At 38.2% G+C, this 19338-nt stretch overlaps 1 protein-coding gene across 2 annotated transcripts in view; it reads left to right on the top strand.

Moving 5' to 3' along the window:
- The window catches only part of GPR63 (G protein-coupled receptor 63), a 65884-nt gene that overhangs the window by 37176 nt on the left and 9370 nt on the right, over window positions 1-19338 (top strand). Inside the window, exon 2 of one of the 2 annotated variants that reach the window (XR_004284843.1) lies at window positions 11311-14017. Coding sequence is in view for 1 of the 2 variants with exons in the window: in XM_032339016.1 (XP_032194907.1) it covers window positions 11457-12716 (1260 nt within the window). In the remaining variant the exon portion in view is untranslated. Of the gene's footprint in view, window positions 1-11310; window positions 17356-19338 lie in introns of those variants that run through there. The other variant, XM_032339016.1, reaches the window with a different exon arrangement.

Here is a 19338-nt window from a genome sequence, read left to right on the forward strand (position 1 = left end):
TCTCATTTCTGTTCCATTGATCTATGTGTCTGTTTTTGTGGTAGTACCAAGCTGTCTTGATGATTATAGCTTTGTAATAGAGCTTGAAGTCTTGAATTGTGATGCCGCCAACTTTGGTTTTCTTTTTCAACATTCCTCTGGCTGTTTGGGGCCTTTTCTGGTTCCATGTAAATTTTAGGATTATTTGTTCCATTTCTTTGAAAAAAATTGCTGGTGTTTTGATAGGGATTGCATTAAATATGTAGATTACTTTAGGTAGGATAGACCTTTTCACAATAATTATTCTTCCAATCCATGAGCATGAAACGTTTTTCCATTTCTTTGTGTCTTCCTCAATTTCTTTCATGAGTACTTTATAGTTTTCTGGTTAAAGATTCTTTGCCTCTTTGGTTAGGTTTATTCCTAGGTATCTTACGGCTTGGGGTCCAATTGTAAATGGGATTGACTCCTTAATTTCTCTTTCTTCTGTCTTGCTGTTGGTGAATAGAAATACAACTGATTTCTGTGCATTGATTTTATAATCCTGACACTTTACTGAATTCCTGTATGAGTTCTAGCAGTTTTGGGGTAGAGTCTTTTGGGTTTTTCACCCAAAATATCATATTATCTGCTAAGAGTGAGAGTTTGACTTCTTTGCTGATGTGGATGCCTTTAATTTCTTTCTGTTGTCTGACTGCTGAGGCTAGGGCTTCTAGTACTATGTTGAATAGCAGTAGTGATAATGAACATCCCTGCCGTGTTCCTGATCTTAGGGGTAAAGCTCTCAGTTTTTCTCCATTGAGAATGATATTCACTGTGGGTTTTCATAAATGGCTTTGATGATATTGTGGTATGTACCCTCTATCCCTACACTTAGAAGAGTTTTGATCAAGAAAGGATGCTGTACTTTGTCAAATGCTTTTTCTGCATCATTGAGAGTATCATACAGTTTTTGTTCTTTCTTTAATTAATGTATTGTATCACATGGATTGATTTGTGGATGTTGAACCAACCTTGCAGCCCAGGAATAAATCCCACTTGGTCATGGTGAATAATCCTTTTAATGTACTGTTGGATCCTATTGGCTAGTATTTTGGTGAAAAATTTTTGCATCCATGTTCATCAGGGATATTGGTCTGTAATTGTCCTTTTTGATAGGGTCTTTGTTTGGTTTTGGGATCAAAATAATGCTGGCCTCATAAAATGAGTTTGGAAGTTTTCCTTCCATTTCTGTGTTTTTGGAACAGTTTCAAAAGAATAGGTATTAATTCTTCTTTAAATATTTGGTAGAATTCCCCTGGGAAGCCAACTGGCCCTGGACTCTTGTCTGTTGGGAGATTTTTTTTATTATTGCTTCAGTCTCCTTACTGGTTATGGGTCTGTTCAGGTTTTTTTATTCCTTTCTGGTTTAGTTTTGGTAGTTTGGTAGTTTATGCGTCTCTAGGAATGCATCCATTTCTTCTAGATTGTCCAATTTGCTGGCATATAGTTGCTCATAATGCATTTTTATAACTGCATTTCTTTGGTGTTGGTTGTGATCTCTGCTCTTTCATTCATGATTTTATTTATTTTGGTCCTTTCTCTTTTCTTTTTGATAAGTCTGGCCAAAAGTTTGTCCATCTTATTAATTCTTTCAAAGAACCAGCTCCTAGTTTCTTTGATCTATTCTACTATTCTTTTGCTTTCTATTTCATTGATTTTGAGCAGTAGTTGTTTCTAATTGGTGCTCTTCGACTCTTCCCAGTAGCCTGGGCTCAGTGGACTCAAGGCCATCCCTTAGGATGGGTACAGTGAGATGAGACCGGGAACGGTCTGAGGTCTCTGATGGGAGCCTAGTCCTGTGCTGGACCCATTGTTGATATAGCCCACAGTCTGGATGGTTTGCTACTCACCTTCTTCTCCATGGGTGAAGTGTGCTATAGGTGGTTATTGCATTTTATTATTTATTTATTTAAGATAGAGAACGTGCACACGTGCATTAGTGGGGGTGGAGGGGCAGAGGGAAAAGGGAGAAACAGACTCTCTGTTGAGCAGGAAGCCCGATGTGGGGCTTGGTCATGACCTGAGCAGAAGGTAGATGCTTAACTGACCGAGCTTTTTTGTTTTTTGGGAGGTTTTTGATTACCGATTCACTCTCCTTGCTCATTATTGGTCTGTTCAGGTTTTCTGTTAACTTTATAATTCAGTCTTCATAAGTTGTATGTTTCTGAGGAATCTATCCTTTTCTTTTAAGTTATCTAATTTATTGTCATGTCATAGTTTAGTTTCCTCATCCTTAAAATGGGAATTTTAATAGTAATAACCTCATAGAGGTGCTGTGAAAAAGCAGCACCTGTAAAAAGCTAATTTGTATCCAAAAAGCTTAAGACATTCTTTGACATTATACTTCTTAGCAAAACTCAGGAGAAAAGAATTTATTTTCTTTAAGAATATTACAGATGAAGTTTGAAGAGAGGACCAGTGCAGCAAGAATAGGAGCTCTGGGAATCGGAGCCACTTGCTCATGTTACCTAGCTGTGCCTTTGGGACCTGCCAGGCCTGATTTCATATATGCTACTTCTGCTTAAGGTTGAAATGCTCTGTGCACACCCAACGTTATGGCTTCAGAAGGTCGGTCAACACCAAATTCATGTGGAGTGCTCTCGTTGCATAGCTTTGTTCTAAAATCCCAGAGATCTGTGTTGTGATTCACCTATAGCAGACTTGCCAAATGCCATCCAGAATCCCCATCTGTCCCAGAGATATTAAACACCAGTGAATCTGGGTCGTATAGCCCAAGTGGCAGAGCAGCTGCCCTGGCAGCCCACTCAAACCTCAGATATCCCACTCAAAGCTGGCAGATTCTCAAGCTACTTGATAAATGGATTAGAATAACATACCTATATAAGGTATATGATGCCTTCAAAATTCGAAAAAGCCTACTAAGAGGCGGGGAGTTCTATTTTAGTGAAAGGGAGAGCCAGCTATCACCTAGGAAGAGAGATTTTGACATAGTACAATACTCCTAGAAAATGTACTAAGATGGCAGGCCTTTGAAGTTTTGTAGGAATCATTCCCCACCCTCTAGCACGTATGTATCTTACCAATATTTGTAGAGTAGATACTGTTTATTGTTCACTCAGCATGTAATGGTAAGCATAGTGTTCTGTGGAATGGAGAGACAAGTGGGATCCCTGTGGACTAGATTATGACAGTATGCTGGAAGAATTGATAGCTCTGGGGTAGGACAGCAGGGTGCCAGCTGGAAGCAAACTGCTCAGGTGTTCTTTGCTAACACATATAGAGAAAAAAAATAACAATTTGCCAGATCAATCGCTGTGTGCCAGAGCTGGGGATTGTGTTGTCTTACTCCAGCAATGAAGTCACATCTGGTACAGCATCTGCTCTCTACAAAATCCATCTGTTTTCTATAAGGCCAACAGGCAAGTTGAATGTGGATGTGCTAGGAATGATCACCTTCATCCTTCAGGTCCTTGATAGTGATCCTAACATCTGCAATTTCTGCAAGAGTGAAGTGTTTTTGACTATTTTCACAGGTAGAGACAGCACTAGAAGTTTGTACTTGACCTTTTCTTTCTTTCTTTCTTTCTTTCTTTCTTTCTTACTTTCTTTCTTTCTTCCTTTCTTTCTTTTTTTTAAAAACAATTGTAGCCCTACACATCAAGGAACCAATGAGGGAATCTTCCCATTGCTATGTCTGTTCCAACTTCATATTTCAGAAAATAAGGATAGCATGAGTTCTGGGATGAGTGGGAGTTGGAACTGAGCCCAAACTCCATTAATTACGTGATTTCCATAAGCTGTTACCATTTTGGGTCTTCAGGAATGAGGGCCAGTTCAGAGCCAGATTGGACAGTCCCACAAAATTCTGATTATTTCCTCTTCCCCAGTGTATAGTCACTCTGGTAGTTGGCTGCAGGTGTTTTGAGGAAGAATGGGAGGAAGATTTATAGTACAGGGTTTTTGTCTGTGTAGCAAGGTCCTTCCTCAAGGGGCCCAATTTCCTTTTACTCAGGAAACTCTAGGTGGGTATACTGGCTCAAGTTTGGGAATTGATTGAGGGGCTGCTACTTTCTATTTTATAGCCTTGATGCTAATAAATATCAAGTAGGACTTGATAAGCTTCTAATTATTTCTCTCTTATTTCTCTGATCAGACACCCACAGGATTGAACTTTGGTTTAGTTTTTGGAAACCTCATCTCTGGGGCTATGGCTGATAGAAGTTTCTTTCACAGTGGTTAATGAAGTTTTTTGTTTTTTCACTAATCCTTGAGTCTGGAATTTAAAGTTCTCCATTTACTTTTTTCCTTCCTCCAGAAATGCAAATTCTGGGACCCACCCCAGACAGAGTAGGTGACTCAGGCACTGAGATTCTGAAGTCTGTGGCTTAACAAATGCTCCAGGTGATGGAGCATTATGAGCCCTCACCTTAGAGAACCACTGATAGAGAGCACCTTCAGAATTCTCAGAGAAAATTATTTTCATTGGATAATTCTAAACCAAGATAATGAAGGGACAGAATAATAACTTAATTCAAACATACTGGGACTCAGAAGTTACCTCCCTTGTATTCTTCCTTTGAAAACAATTGGACAAACATTTCCTGGGAAAGAAGGAAGTAAACAAAGGAAGCAGCGAAGTGGAAGACAAAGGGCCAGAAATGTGGAAGCCAAGAGCCAGAGGCCGAAAGGAGGATTTCCAGGATGGTAGTAAAGGGGTATCTCAGGCTGCTGTCTGCGTAGCAGATCCAGAGAGTAACTCCTCCAGGGAGGGTTAAGAGGACAAAACCCATGACTGTAAGATAAGAAATGTAGTTGATAAATTTGACCTTCCAAATAAAATATGGTTAGGAATAAAATCTGTCTTGTAGAGCTGGTAAAAAAATGGTCGATGGTTATTTTTAAAAGTTGAAAATAAGAATAAATAAATTATTCATTCTAGGAAGTCCAAAATTTATACATGATAGGAAAATATGCTCTTGGCTTATCAGCAAATGTTAACATTAGTGTCTATTGTAATTTAAAATTTCAAGTAAGATTTTGGTAGTATGAAGGGAGGAGAAATAAGATGGAGGTGTTGTGACATCTAAACTCTCATCTATTCTAATAGGAAGTCAAGATTTAATACATAATATTGATAATCAAAAGTACTATTTCTTCATATTATTTAGATATATAAAGAATAAATACTTGAAAATCCTTTAAAATAATGAAAAATGGCTATGTCAGAAAATGGTAATGGATTGGTGAAGGGTGGTATAGGGTTAAACTCTCATTTAAAAACCTATTTGATTATTTTAGGGGTGCCTGGGTGGCTTGGTTGTTTAAGCATCCAGCTCTTGGTTTTGGCCCAGGTCATGATCTCAGGGTTGTGAGATCAGCCCTGATTTGGGCTCCACCCTCAGTGGTCTCCTGGAGATCCTCTGTCTCCTTCTCCATCTGCCCTTCCCCCTCTTGGATGCACAAGCTCTCTCTCTCTTTCTCTCTCAAATAAATAAATTAATTAAAAATAATTTATTTAAAAAATTATGTTCATTTTTCATATAAATAAATATTAAAATGAGTAAAGAAATTCCCTGCTCTTCCAAAACATGGTACAAACGAATTTAATTTTCCCAAAGTGTATTGGGTTGTATGTAAAGGATAGTAGTCATAGGGAAACATGAAATTAACAAAATCAGTCTATGCCTTCTAGGAGAATATACTCTTTGCAGAGAATAAACAAGTATCTAAAGCACTGCAGTAGCAGGGAGACTAGAGAATACTACAACCTCCACTGCCCATTCTAGCCACCAACACCCCAGGAATTGTGACATTCTGGCACAGTCCAAACATGAAACAGTATACTCCCGTTATTAACCTATTACCCCAGCTTCTGTGTTTGTTCTTGGAGATGCCTTAAGAAAAGGGGAAGAATCATAAATCCAGTTACTTTTGCCATATGTGAGTTTTACATGAGCACATACGTGTGGGGGGGTGATACATGTATGCACACATTCACAGAATTTTAAGTTTTTCTTATTTGGAAAATGTAGTAAGAGCTTCCACCAAATGACAAATAAAGGCTAGTCTAGATTAGATTAAACATTAAACTCTTATGCAGATATTATCAAACTATGCTCCTTTTCTAGTTCTCATGTTGCTACTGTCCCGTTTCTTTTGGAAATGCAAATTTTGTTTTTTGTTTTGGAAATGCAAATTTTTATATAAAACTTTTATTTAATCTAATATAAAATTCAACAGTAACTCCAGATCACAGTAGTATTTGATGAGAAGTCCTGGAGGAAGGAATCTTTTAACGTAGTTGCTGTGATTATTCAAAGCTTTGCTTCGGTTGTTATGCTTCCCACTAAGAAAGGAAGAAGGCCAGAGAATATTTACATTTACACTGTGGTGAGCCAGAAGTGTAATGAATGAGGAATACTGTAGATACCAGGGAGAAGGCATTGTAAGTGCATGAATGTTCCTTGATACTATAAATTCAGGTTCTTTTCCTTAATGTTTAATTACAAAACTGCGTTTGCTTAATTCCTTTGTAGATTCTTTATATATTAGAAAAATTGATCATTTATATTTAATAGGCATCGAAAAGCTGATTAGAAAGTCTGCGTGCATGGGTTGGGCTTGAGAGTAGATGGGCTTCAATATACAAGGTGATTGGGCGCCATGCTAGAATTTTGTTGGGGTACCATCAAATGTTAGAATCTAGAAATGTTTCCTTTGGGCTTTTTAGTTACTGGAATATGCAAACATTTTAGCCTTGCATGAATAGCATATACCAGGCTGCTGGCACTGTGGGAGCAGGGTAGAGAAGGCTAGGTTCTCCTGTGGAATGTGCAGACATTCAGTCAGTCTTCCTGTTTTCAGCCCTGCACTCATAGTCTCAAGTTTATGCTCATCAGATTTGGTTGTGTCACAGACTTGGGCTGCTGAAATGGCATGTGTGCTTTCATGTGGTTGCTCAGTGGAGGGGAGACCTGGGCGTGGAGGGTTGTTCTCCTTCCTGGCACTGGAGATAGATTTTCAGTCAGTGTAACAGTTTTTAGCGCCACCTACACTTTCTGTGGGAACTGGTGCCTTCCAATCCACAGCTGCCCTACAGGGTGTGTCAGCTACTTCTAAGCATATTTCCCTGAAAATACTGAGGATAGAGAGTTTTCTGCTCTGTTCAGTCAGCTACTCCATCTGCTTTTTATCTTACGACACTTAAAAAAAAATTCCTTATCTGTTGATGTGTTTTTCATTCATACCTTTTGTCCTTTGGGATTGTACATTTTGTTTAAAAAAAATCCCTTTCCGGTCATTTCAGTGTGGTTTTGAAATGCAGGATCTGTGATCAGTCTGCCCTTTTTTTTTTTTTTTTTTTTTTTTTTTTTAATTTCCAGCATAACAGTATTCATTATTTTTGCACAACACCCCGTGCTCCATGCAATCCGTGCCCTCTATAATACCCACCACCTGGTACCCCAACCTCCCACCCCCCGTCCCTTCAAAACCCTCAGATTGTTTTTCAGAGTCCATAGTCTCTCATGGTTCACCTCCCCTTCCAATTTCCCCCAACTCCTTAATTAATTTATTTTTTAAAAGATTTTATTTATTTGACAGAGATCAAAACTAGGCAGAGAGGCAGGCAGAGAAGAGGGTGAAACAGGCTCCCTGCCGAGCAGAGAGCCCAACGGTGGCTTGATCCCAGGACCCCGAGACCATAACCCGAACCAAAGGCAGAGGGTCAACCCACTGAGCCACCCAGGTGCCCCTGGTCTGCCCTTTTTAACCAGAAGTTCAAACTATTTGTTCATTGCCATCTCTTTAGTGCCTGGGACATACCTGGTACTTAAATATTTAGTGACTGAATAATGGAATGAATTAAGTTGGAAGTTTTTATAGTAAAGGGGGACTTTGATGGCAGAAAAATATTATGACTATATATGTTTATGTAACAACCTAAAAAACATCTCTTAAATTGTGGTTTTGTTTTTGTTCCTCAACATGATTGAACAACAAAGTGTTTCAAAGTGTGGCCATCAACAAAATGAAAAGACAGCCTACTGAATGGGATAAAATATTTAGAAATCATGTATCTGATAAGGAGTTAATATCCAAAATTTATAAAGAACTCATGCAATTTCAATAGCAAAAAAAAAAAAAAAAAATCCTAACAAAAAGTGGGCAGAAGATCTGAATAGACATTTTCCCAAAGAATATATACAGATGGCCAACAGGTAAATGAAAAATGCTCAGCATCACTTATCATCAGGGAAATGCAAATCAAAACTGGTGAGATTCCACCTCATACTTGTTAAAATGGCTACTATCAAAAAGATAAGAAATAAGTATTGGTAAGGAGGTGGGGAAAAAGGAACCATCATATGTTGTTGGTGGAAATGTAAATTGGTGCAGCCACTATGGAAAAAGTATGAAAATTCAAAAAATTAGAAATAGAATGCTAAATATTCAGCAATTGCACTCTCGGGTATTTATCTGTAGAAAACAAAGACACTAAATTAGAAAGATATATGCACCCCTTGTTCATTGCAACATTATTTACAATAACCAAGCTATGGAAACAACTCAAGTGTTCATTGATGGATGAATGGATAAAGAAATTGTGGTGTATATACACAATGGAATAGTCATAGAGAGAATGCAGTCTTGCCATTTACAACAACATGGATGGACCTTGAGGGCATTATACTAAGTGAAACAAGTCAGACAGAGATGAATACTGTATGATCTGTCTTATATGTGGAGTCTAAGACAAACAAGCAAAAAATAAGAAAAACCCGAACTCAGAGATAGAAGAGAACAAGAGATTAGCGGTTGCCAAAGGCAGAAGGTAGAAGTGGGTGAAATGAGTGAAGGGGGTCAAAAGGTACAAACTTCCAATTATACATTAATTAAGTCATGGGGATAAAATGTATAGCGTGATGACTATAGTTAATAATTTTGTATCGCATACATGAAAGTTGCTGAGAGAGTAGATCTTAAAAATTTTCATCACAGGAAAAATTTTTTTTCATAACTGTGGTGATGGATGTGAACTAAACTTATTGTGATCATTTCTCAGTATGTATGTAAATATCGAATATGTTGTACAAATGAAATGAAATAAAATTACATGTCAATTATACCTCAGTGAGAAAAAATAAATTATAAAGTGTGTACCACTTCAGGATGGAGACATGTTTGTTTTACTTGGTCAAGCACAATTAGAATTATTAGGCTTAAGATACACATTTGCCTATTTATAATTTTTCTTTAGAGATAGACTTGTGTTGAAACTGATTTATGTTGCAAGCACAGTCTTTATTCTTATTTGTATGTATATTTAGATCATTTTAATTAGTTAATTATTATATTTAGGTAATTTTAAAGAGACTTATGGTGATTATGTTGTAAAGCTTTCCAGCTACCACTGCCCCCTAATCATTGGACTTTTGTGGTTAATAAAGTTTGAGAATTAATAGATTAGTGTGTCCTCTTGTTTAAGTATATTTTGCATTTCAAAGTGAACATGTGAAGGTGGATGAAAGCTAATAGGGACAAAGAACTTAAGCTATAAAAATAGGAGGAAATAGTAAAATAAGTATTTGAGCAAACAGATTAGTATTTTTATTCATAAAGTCAGCCCTGGACAACGAAGAGGGGATTGTAGAGAGATACAAGTATGGCAGACAGCCTGTGATTTAGCTAGAGTGCTGGATCTTGGGTCTTGCAAATGGGATGCTTCCATCCTTCATAGCCCAAGAAATGAAAAAGTGAACTTATTTGCATTTTACCCTAAAATTGATGACTTTATTCTAAGCTCAAAAAATGCGCAAATTACAGTGGTGATTTAAGCTTCCATGCATTTATTTTCCCCTCAATCTTCAAGATTTATTAAAGGAATCTACTCATCAACCCAAAGAGAGGTCTTTCTTTGGAGAGAGGTTGCCTCCCCAGGAAAGAAGAGAGAACTTTTGCCATAAAAGTGGTTTATTAAAATAGTAGATTAAGAAAGCTCCTTATGGAAAATTCTAGGGTTGCAAAGGTTGATAATAAGTTGAGGGTAAGGATAAGAAAAAGGTGATAAAACTGAAGCAGGGTAACCAAATATCTTTGGGGCACCTGGCTGGCTGAACTGATAGAGTATGCATGATCTCAGGGTTGTGAGTTTGGGCCCCATGTTGAGTGTAGAGACTGCTTAAAAATAAAGTCTTAAAAAAAAGATAACCAAATATTTTTGAAAGGTTTTTTTTTTTTTAAAGATTTTATTTATTTATTTGAGAGAGAGAGAGAGACAGTGAGAGAGAACATGAGCGAGGAGAAGGTCAGAGAGAGAAGCAGACTCCCCGTGGAGCTGGGAGCCCTATGCAGGACTCGATCCCAGGACTCCGGGATCATGACCTGAGCCGAAGGCAGTCAGTCGTCCAACCAACTGAGCCACCCAGGTGTCCCTTGAAAGGTTTTATAATACATTCTCCACATCTTAGTGTTTTTCTGGTTATCTCCTTTAGAATCTCCATCTTTGTTATTTGTTTGATATCTTTTATCAAGTTGCTAGCACACAATCAAGTTGGTTTTAGGGAGAAGAAATTGAGATAATAAAATATGTAAATCAGAAATAAAGGATGGAAATGAGTGGACATTGTACAGAAGACAGAATGTGAGAAACAAGAGAGCTTAGGAAAAGAAAACTCTTGAAAATATGACCCAGACTTTTTACATACAATTTTTTTCTCCTCTTGAATAACTCCTCCTGTATGGTTGGTGTTGGGATTTCTGAGAAGAAACATGCAAAAATGGAAAGCTAGGAACTTCTTTCAGACCTTTATAGAAAATAACCTAGTACCTTCTTATATGGCTGTTAGAACAAAAGTGTGTGATTACAGTGCAATCAATGGGAAACTGAGTTCAGTGTTCTTTGCTGAATAGTTTTGTGTTAATGTAAAAATGGAATATGAACCTGTACTGAAGAGTTTTTAGGAAAGATATTAGTACTTTCAGGAGAACCAGATACTAAAGACTATATTAATAGTTACTGTGGAAAGACCATGCTGCCATTGGAAATTTAAAAGAAAAATTAACAGGAAGGTTATAACTTTTGCCTTTGAGGCAATGATACATTTCTGATTCTCTTCATTTTCACTTTAATATAAATGTCATGAAAATTCCATCGTGGTTGACAAATATAAAACAGAACAACCATATTTTAGCACTGAATAGGCCAGAGGCTTAAGTATTTTTCAAGGTTTTAAAAAACTGATCCTTCATGATGAAAGGTAAGAAGTCAAATGTTATTTCCAAAGCCCATTTCTCATTGGCTTTTTTGTGTTTTGGGCTTGTTTTCAGGCAAAAGGACTGCTGTGGAAGATGGAGCTCTCTGTTTTCCAGAATGTGTTTCCAGACCCATCAATGAAACATGATACTGCTGCTCTGTGTTGAAATGCTTGAAGAATACCCATATCTCTGCCAGCACCTTCCATCCTATTGAAACCATGGTCTTCTCTGCAGTGTTGACTGCGTCCCATACCGGGGCAACCAACACAACATTTGTAGTCTATGAAAACACTTATGTGAACATTACAGTCCCTCCACCATTCCAACATCCCGGCCTTGGCCCACTGCTCAGATACAGCATGGAAACGATGGCTCCCACGGGGATGAGTTCTTTGACCAAGAATAGCACAGTTGTACCCCCAACACCAGCAGTTTTTAAGAGCCTAAACTTGCCTCTCCAGATCATCCTTTCTGCTATAATGATATTTATTCTGTCTGTGTCTTTTCTTGGGAACTTGGTCGTTTGCCTGATGGTTTACCAAAAAGCTGCCATGCGCTCTGCAATTAACATCCTCCTTGCCAGCCTGGCATTTGCAGACATGTTGCTGGCAGTGCTGAACATGCCCTTCGCCTTGGTAACTATTCTTACTACAAGATGGATTTTTGGGAAATTCTTCTGTAGGGTGTCTGCTATGTTTTTCTGGTTGTTTGTGATAGAGGGAGTAGCCATCCTGCTCATCATTAGCATCGATAGGTTCCTTATTATAGTCCAGAGGCAGGATAAGCTAAATCCATATAGGGCTAAGATTCTGATTGCAGTGTCTTGGGCGGCCTCCTTTTGTATAGCTTTTCCTTTGGCTGTAGGAAACCCTGACCTGCAGATCCCTTCCCGAGCCCCACAGTGTGTGTTTGGATATACAACTGATCCGGGTTACCAAGCTTACGTGATTTTGATTTCTCTGGTTTCTTTCTTCATTCCCTTCCTGGTGATCCTGTATTCGTTTATGGGCATCCTCAACACCCTTCGGCACAATGCCTTGAGGATCCACAGCTACCCGGAGGGTATATGCCTCAGCCAGGCCAGCAAGTTGGGTCTCATGAGTCTACAGAGACCCTTCCAGATGAGCATTGACATGGGCTTTAAAACGCGTGCCTTCACCACCATCTTGATTCTCTTTGCTGTCTTCATCGTCTGCTGGGCCCCATTCACCACTTACAGCCTTGTGGCAACGTTCAGTAAGCACTTTTACTATAAGCACAACTTTTTTGAGATTAGCACCTGGCTACTCTGGCTTTGCTACCTCAAGTCTGCATTGAACCCACTGATTTACTACTGGAGGATTAAGAAATTCCATGACGCCTGCCTGGACATGATGCCCAAGTCCTTCAAGTTTTTGCCACGTCTTCCTGGTCACACGAGGCGGCGGATACGTCCCAGTGCTGTCTATGTGTGTGGGGAACACCGGACAGTGGTGTGAATATTGGCACTGCCTGACATTTGGGGTGTTGGTTGCTCTTTATCTGACTTTGAACTTTCTATCCCATGGGTTCTGCAAGTATACCTTACCGGTTTTTATAGGGTTTCTGTGTGTGTGCGTGTGTGCGCACAGTGTAAAGGAAGAAGGGTGATTAGTTATAATTCTATTACCAAGGATACACAATAGGGAAATGATCACAGATGTTACCTCCAGGGTTCAAGAGAAATCCTTGATTTAAGGTGGGGAGATGGTGTTTTGTTTCTTTGACTGATTTTGTTTTTGAAGTAGGAATCAAGATTGTGCTTTATTGAGCCTGTGGTTACATTGAATTGTAGGTGTTTTGTATGCTGCTAAGGTATGCTTAATTGAGTTTGTCATTTTTTTTTTTTTCCTGGAAGACATTGCTGCTTTTTGCCATCACATGGGAGCCAAAACCACACACATCTCAGTAGATAAATATTCACTTTTATTAAAAAAATAAATAAATAACCCAAGGGGTTAGTGACATTTTAAAGGTCATTAATATTTACTTTGGTGCACTTTAAGAAATAATGTACAAACTAATTCAGTCATGCTTTTCAGAATTGTTTTTACACATGACATGTTGAGCTTTAGGGGACACTGCATTATCATTTCTAGGAAGATAGGTTTTTAAGAAATGTTTTATCTGCATGTCCAGTTTTAAAGGAGAGAACATAAAAATGTAGACATTTTTCTAAGCACAATAGTGATGCTTCAGAGCCAATTTGAAAAGACAGAGCATCTTTGTGAATTTAAATAGGATGCAGTGAGGGGGTAGCTGGTATGGGCTGTGGTATTTCCTTTCACTCCGTGCTCTCACGGAGTCCCAGTGGGGAGAAGGACCAACCATTAGACCCCTACCATCTTCCAGGCACTGTGCATCTTTATCCTTACAGCATCTTGTGAGGTAGGTATTTTTTTTTCTTTTTTACAAAGAAAGTAAGTCTCAGAGAGATGAAAATCCCGCCCAAGGTTAATGGTAGAGCTGGAATCCAAAAAAAATGTGTCAGCATCCTGAGACTGCTGGTCTTCTCTGCCACATGGACACATCATTCAGATTTAAGTATTTCATAGTCAAGAGGGAACTTTGTGTAGCATTTTTTATTAGCACTAAGATCTTCCTTTTAAAAGTAGTATCATTTTTTTACTACTAAAAAATATGAAAACATTACAGAAAGTGTGGAAAATAGAAAAAAATTCACTCACAACCCTTTTATAGTGGAACTTAAAAATCTTAGACAAGTAAGGCTATAAAGAAATACAGTTGGGTTTGTTTGTTTGTTTTTTAGTTTGCAAAATAAGTGACTGACGATTACAGAGAAGTTAAATACAGCTGCATGTAGGTCTTGGCCTTGTAGGGTCCAAGGTTTCCAGTTGTCCAGCTATGTCTAAATGTTCTGGACAAAATAGCACTGTTGCCTGAGGGCTGGCCCATAACAGAGCTGGAGTTTGTGAATGTGCTCAAGAGTGTGTCTTCTACAAAGAAGCAAAGATAAGTCCTGGTCCGAACATAGAGCAAGTTTTAATAGGGCAGGTCTGGGGTTTCAAATTATTTTTCTCTTACTGACCACCTACCCTCCCCCACCCCCCGCCCTAGGTACATCCAGAGTCTTTTGTCCCCTTGCTCTGTGGCCACTGACACACTTTATAAAGCACCTGTTGGCGACGGGACTGCAGACTAAAGTCATAAGGGTTGAAAGTATAGCCTTTTTGCCACATCATGGTGGCCAAGTAGCTGAGTTAACATGAACACTTTTGGGATTTTTTATAGCATCTTTTCAACATTTTAGTACTGTGTGAGCCAGTGGGAAAAATGAGCCTTTCTTTCTTCATTTTTACAACCACAGAGTTGGATTAGATGAATCTTGCCCAACTCTAATGTGCTTTCCTCCATGTGAGAGTAGAGATTTGTGAAGAGCTTGGCTGACCTCAGCATCAATATTTGGTCTCCAGTATTATTTCTTTGCAGTTTACTTACTAGCTCTTTCTCCAAATGGAATGTCTACTGAATGTCAGAAGAGCCCATACATAGCACAGTATCAGGAATTAGGATTTTGGAAGATTGATGACATCGTGACCTGAGGAAGCCTGCTCTCAAGGCAGTTGTGATGGTATTAGAACTCATTTTCCTGGTAAAGAACTCTTTTGGGACTCAAAGGACTTACTCAGCATGTTGTCTTGGGATCAGCCTTTGCTGACAGTCACCTACCTCTTTGGTTTCTAATTTGTATTATTCATAGGTTAAAATTGTTTTTGTCTATTAGGGATCTTACAGAATATAAACACTGTAGTAGTAGATACATAGGCGCACCTGCGAGGTGTATCATGCTTTCCACTTTCAATATAGACTGGATTGCAAGCGGATAATGTCTCTTTGAAATGAGACTTTGTCTGAGGAAAGTCAGCATGATCTGTATTCATCTCCCATATTGGCAGTGGGTCTTGAGACTCCTTTAGTGATAGGAGTTGACACTGACCTTTGTTTCCTTTGTCCTTTTTTATGAGCAGTTCTTGGGTACTTCTGTGCTTCCCGGTAGGCAGTGCATTCTTGGGCTAGAGCAAGAGCAAGAACTTGGGATGCCTGCTGAGATGCTCCCTGTTTGTGAGAGAAGACTGTGCGGGACCTTAGTGGGAGCTCAGCACCACCACTCAGCAGTGGTTCTGTTTGCACCAGAGACTCTTGATAGGGAGCGGTTTACAAACCATTTTGAATGTGTTTGTTATGTATACATTTTGGAAGCTTTAAAAAAATATACTCTGATGTACCTTTGCAAAATTTAGGTGCAAAATCCTATTTTGCCTATACCCCTGTGTTTTCTTGAGGGGGAAAAAGACCACTATTGATTATTGCCACTGACAGATATAATCAGAAATATTTCTGTTTTCCTTTTCCTTCTAGTGAATAAGTAAGAGGCATGAGAGAGATCATGAAATATCTGCGATCAAGGGAAAGAGTCAAAAGAAATCCCCAATAGCCTGGAGTAGTGATATTCAAACTTTAATAGGAATTTGTGTCCAAGTATTCCTAGGGGAGCTTGTTAACAATGCAGAGGTCCGGGTTCCCCAGAGGAGCTGGGGTTGGGCCCAAGAATGCATACTATGTCTTTGAGCACTCTGATTTCCATGCGGGTCCCTGGGTCCTGGGGTGCTTCAAGAAACGCTCCTGTTGAAAATATACCAATTTTAAGATTGTCTGTTTTACACAAAAATGTTAGTGTTGGAAGCCATTATCTCCTAGTGCATGGGTCATCCACATTGAGAGGAAAATATATACATCGTTGTGCCTAATTTGCTGCCACATGTGTTAGTGCTGAGTCTCGCAGGTATTAGCTATATCTTTCAGTTGGCAAAATTCTGATAGGCCATGTTGTCTCACGCTAGAGCAAAGGGAGCCCATTTAGTATTTGAAAGTCATGACTTCCAAGAGTCTAGTTCTGCTTATGTTTTATTTTCTTCTAGACAGTTGTCATTACTGTATATAATCTCCAGAAGAGTATGAGGGGAATGTAAAATTCATTGAATTTCCCATTGCTCTTCCTATGCCAGTCGTGTTCAATGGAAGCATGAAGAAAATAAAATAATCTTTTTACTTATTGTATAATTTCAGTTGCTGACAAAGGTATTTAATTTGTTCTTAATCTTTGCTTTTGTTTACATGAAAATATTTATGTATATATCACAGAAAAATTTCTACTTGCTTGACATTTTATTCTACTATGGTTTTTAAGTTTAAAGGACTGCTAAATTCAAATTTATTTTCACAACCATAATCCTGCTAAACTGCCTTCATTGAAGACTCAGTTTTCAAATAATAAAAGTATCAAAGCACATGTTTGTTATTTCAGGTAAATGGTAATACATTTCTTAACTATATAATGGTACTAGTCCTTTGTAATTAAAATTAATTTATTTTACATAGTATCTGACCCATACGGAAAAAGAAAACCATTTTGAATTTTGAGTTATAATTCAAGAATGGAATAAAGTATGGTTATTTGTGGATATTGTTATTACAACCAGGAAAAGAGCTCCCAATAAGAAAATGAATAAATATTTAACATTTCTAAAAGTGGAGTTTTTTTTTAAAGGACTACTTCATCCTATCTTAGAAAGATTTGTCATGAGTAATACTTTCTGTTAAATTAAAATTTGAGTTGAGTTTCAAATCCTGCTTCCTTTGGGTTTTTATTTTCAAATTAGCTCTCAAAGCCTGTGCGTATATAATTATATTCTAGTTTTAGAAGTTCTCAGAGAAGTTAAAGATGAGATGAAACTTGGCAAAAGACCACTAGTATTAAGAAACGGTTTTAAGGAATTCTCTCTAGGAGAATTATGGAAATTTTACTCCTGAATTATTTAAAATTGGTTTTTCACTTGGCAAAGCTATGACAATGTCTGCTCCTATTTTGATAAAATGATTTCAGATTGCACTTCCATGTGTAAAACCCAAGTTCTTTCTAAAATTCACTTTTAAATCTATAGGAAATGCCAGTTTTTATATATGAGTTTCAGGTTCTTGCAAATTAGATATGAGCATTGTATTTTCTCTTCTTTTTCACACCTAAGCAATAAACATATTTCTTTTTAAGTTACAAAAGAAGATTGCCATTGAATCTACGTTTGATAGTTTTTTTTCCCTGAAATGGAAAGAAAGATATAGTGAAGTAGAGGAACATGTGAATTAAAAACATTTTCATATCTACCATGAAAATAGAAAAAAAAAATTTCTTATCCGCCATGAACCCTACTTAATGTAAATATAATAAAGAGAAACTTTAGGAACAATTGAGATATCAAGGTGCAGTCAATTAGATTTAATGCAAAAAGAAACAATTTATGGCTATATCAGTTAACATTTAACCAAAGAAGCCAAACTGGTAGAGATATTTTTTAGGAGATTTATTGCAAGAATTGGCTTACTGATTGTGGGACTGGCTAGATAAATCTGAAATCCCAAAGGCAGGTGTTCAGGTAGGGCAAGCTGGAATTCACAGGTACTAGCTGAAGCTGTTGCCCAAGATGGAATTTTCTCCTCCTGGGAGAAACCTCAGTTCTGCTTTGAAGGTCTTTCAACCGATTGAATCAGGCCTACTCAGATAATCTAGGATAATCTCTCTTAGTTAATGTGGATTAATCATGGACTTTAATCACATCTACAAAATACCTTCACAGCAACACTTAGATTAGTGTTTGATGGATGAACTGGAGACTGTAGCCTGGCCAAACTGATGCAGCAAAAGACCATTACAAGGGTGAAATCCAAATTTAAAATATAATAAAATCCTCCCATGATGTTGTACTGCTAGTCCAAAAAATTCAGTCTGTGTTGAGGTTAGTAAAACAATTGGGATAAGCTTGTGGCAGAGGGTGGAGTGCACATTCTGACTGTACTAGATTCAAATCCACATAATCACAGGGCACAGTATTTATCTCTGATTTTCACTGTATCTCTTGAAACTTCCCAAAAGGGAAAATAGTCAATTGACCAGATTATGTAAACCAACTTCCTTTCTATGTTTGTGATACTGTGAAGGATGACGTCTTTTTAAAGAATTAAATTTTTTAAAAAAGATTTTATTTATTTATTTGACAGACAGAGAACACAAGTAGGTGGAGAGGCAGGCAGAGAAAGAGAGGAGAAGCAGGCTCTCCGTGGAGCAGAGAGCCTGATGGAGGGCTTGATCCCAAAACCCTGGGATGACCTGAGCCAAATGCAGAGGCTTTAACCCACTGAGTCACCCAGACACCCCATGAATTTGAAAACAATTATAACAGTACTAACTCTTAGCATAGAAGTGTGCTAATAGTAATGATGGGTGCCATTTTTGGCCACTTAAATCAAAATATACTTTATCCACTTTAATTCACAGTGTTTTCTCCTTTTTCCAACTGAAGAAACTGTTGCCAGGGGATGAAGTAACTTTTTCAGGCTTAGCTTAGATTCACAGCTTTGGCCAAATGCCAGAGTTCATTTTTCTACGTCACCTTGCTTCTATTATTCTCTCATGAGAGAACTGAGTCCTTAGTGAGAAGAGCTTACTGAGCATCATACTGGATGACTATAACTCTGCATGCCCTAGGTAATGAATGATTTAGCAGCAAAACCTACACACAAAGTTGTGAATATTAACATAAAACCTAGGTTGATTTGTTCCTGGTACAGGAACAAATACAGTCTTTAACTGTATTTAGCTACACCAGAAAAGAGACTGGTTAAGTTGACTGGGTCCCTGGCAGCCTTGGACATACCATCTCCCATTGCACAGAACCTTCGTGGAATTTGCTGACTATGGCAGAAATTTTGGGGACACTTTGATACCCAGTACTCCCCTTAAATTGCATAGATCCCAGAATCCCTTTTGGAAAGGTTTTCACCTTGGTGCACCACTTGGGTTCAATGATGTACTGATTTGTCTAATGCACCAGCATTTAGGTATAGTAGCTAAGACAGGGTGAGCCGGTGGAGGTGATAAAATCAAGAACTCCAGCGTCCTTGTTCCCACTTTGACACTCCTACTGTGTCACCAGATCTCTCTCAGCCTGATATAAGATGGCAGTGTTTTAAGATGCCCATTAACTCATGATTGGTATAGGAATTAGA

This window comes from Mustela erminea, chromosome 4 (genome assembly GCF_009829155.1).
Source record: "Mustela erminea isolate mMusErm1 chromosome 4, mMusErm1.Pri, whole genome shotgun sequence".
Taxonomy (NCBI): Eukaryota; Metazoa; Chordata; class Mammalia; order Carnivora; family Mustelidae; genus Mustela; species Mustela erminea.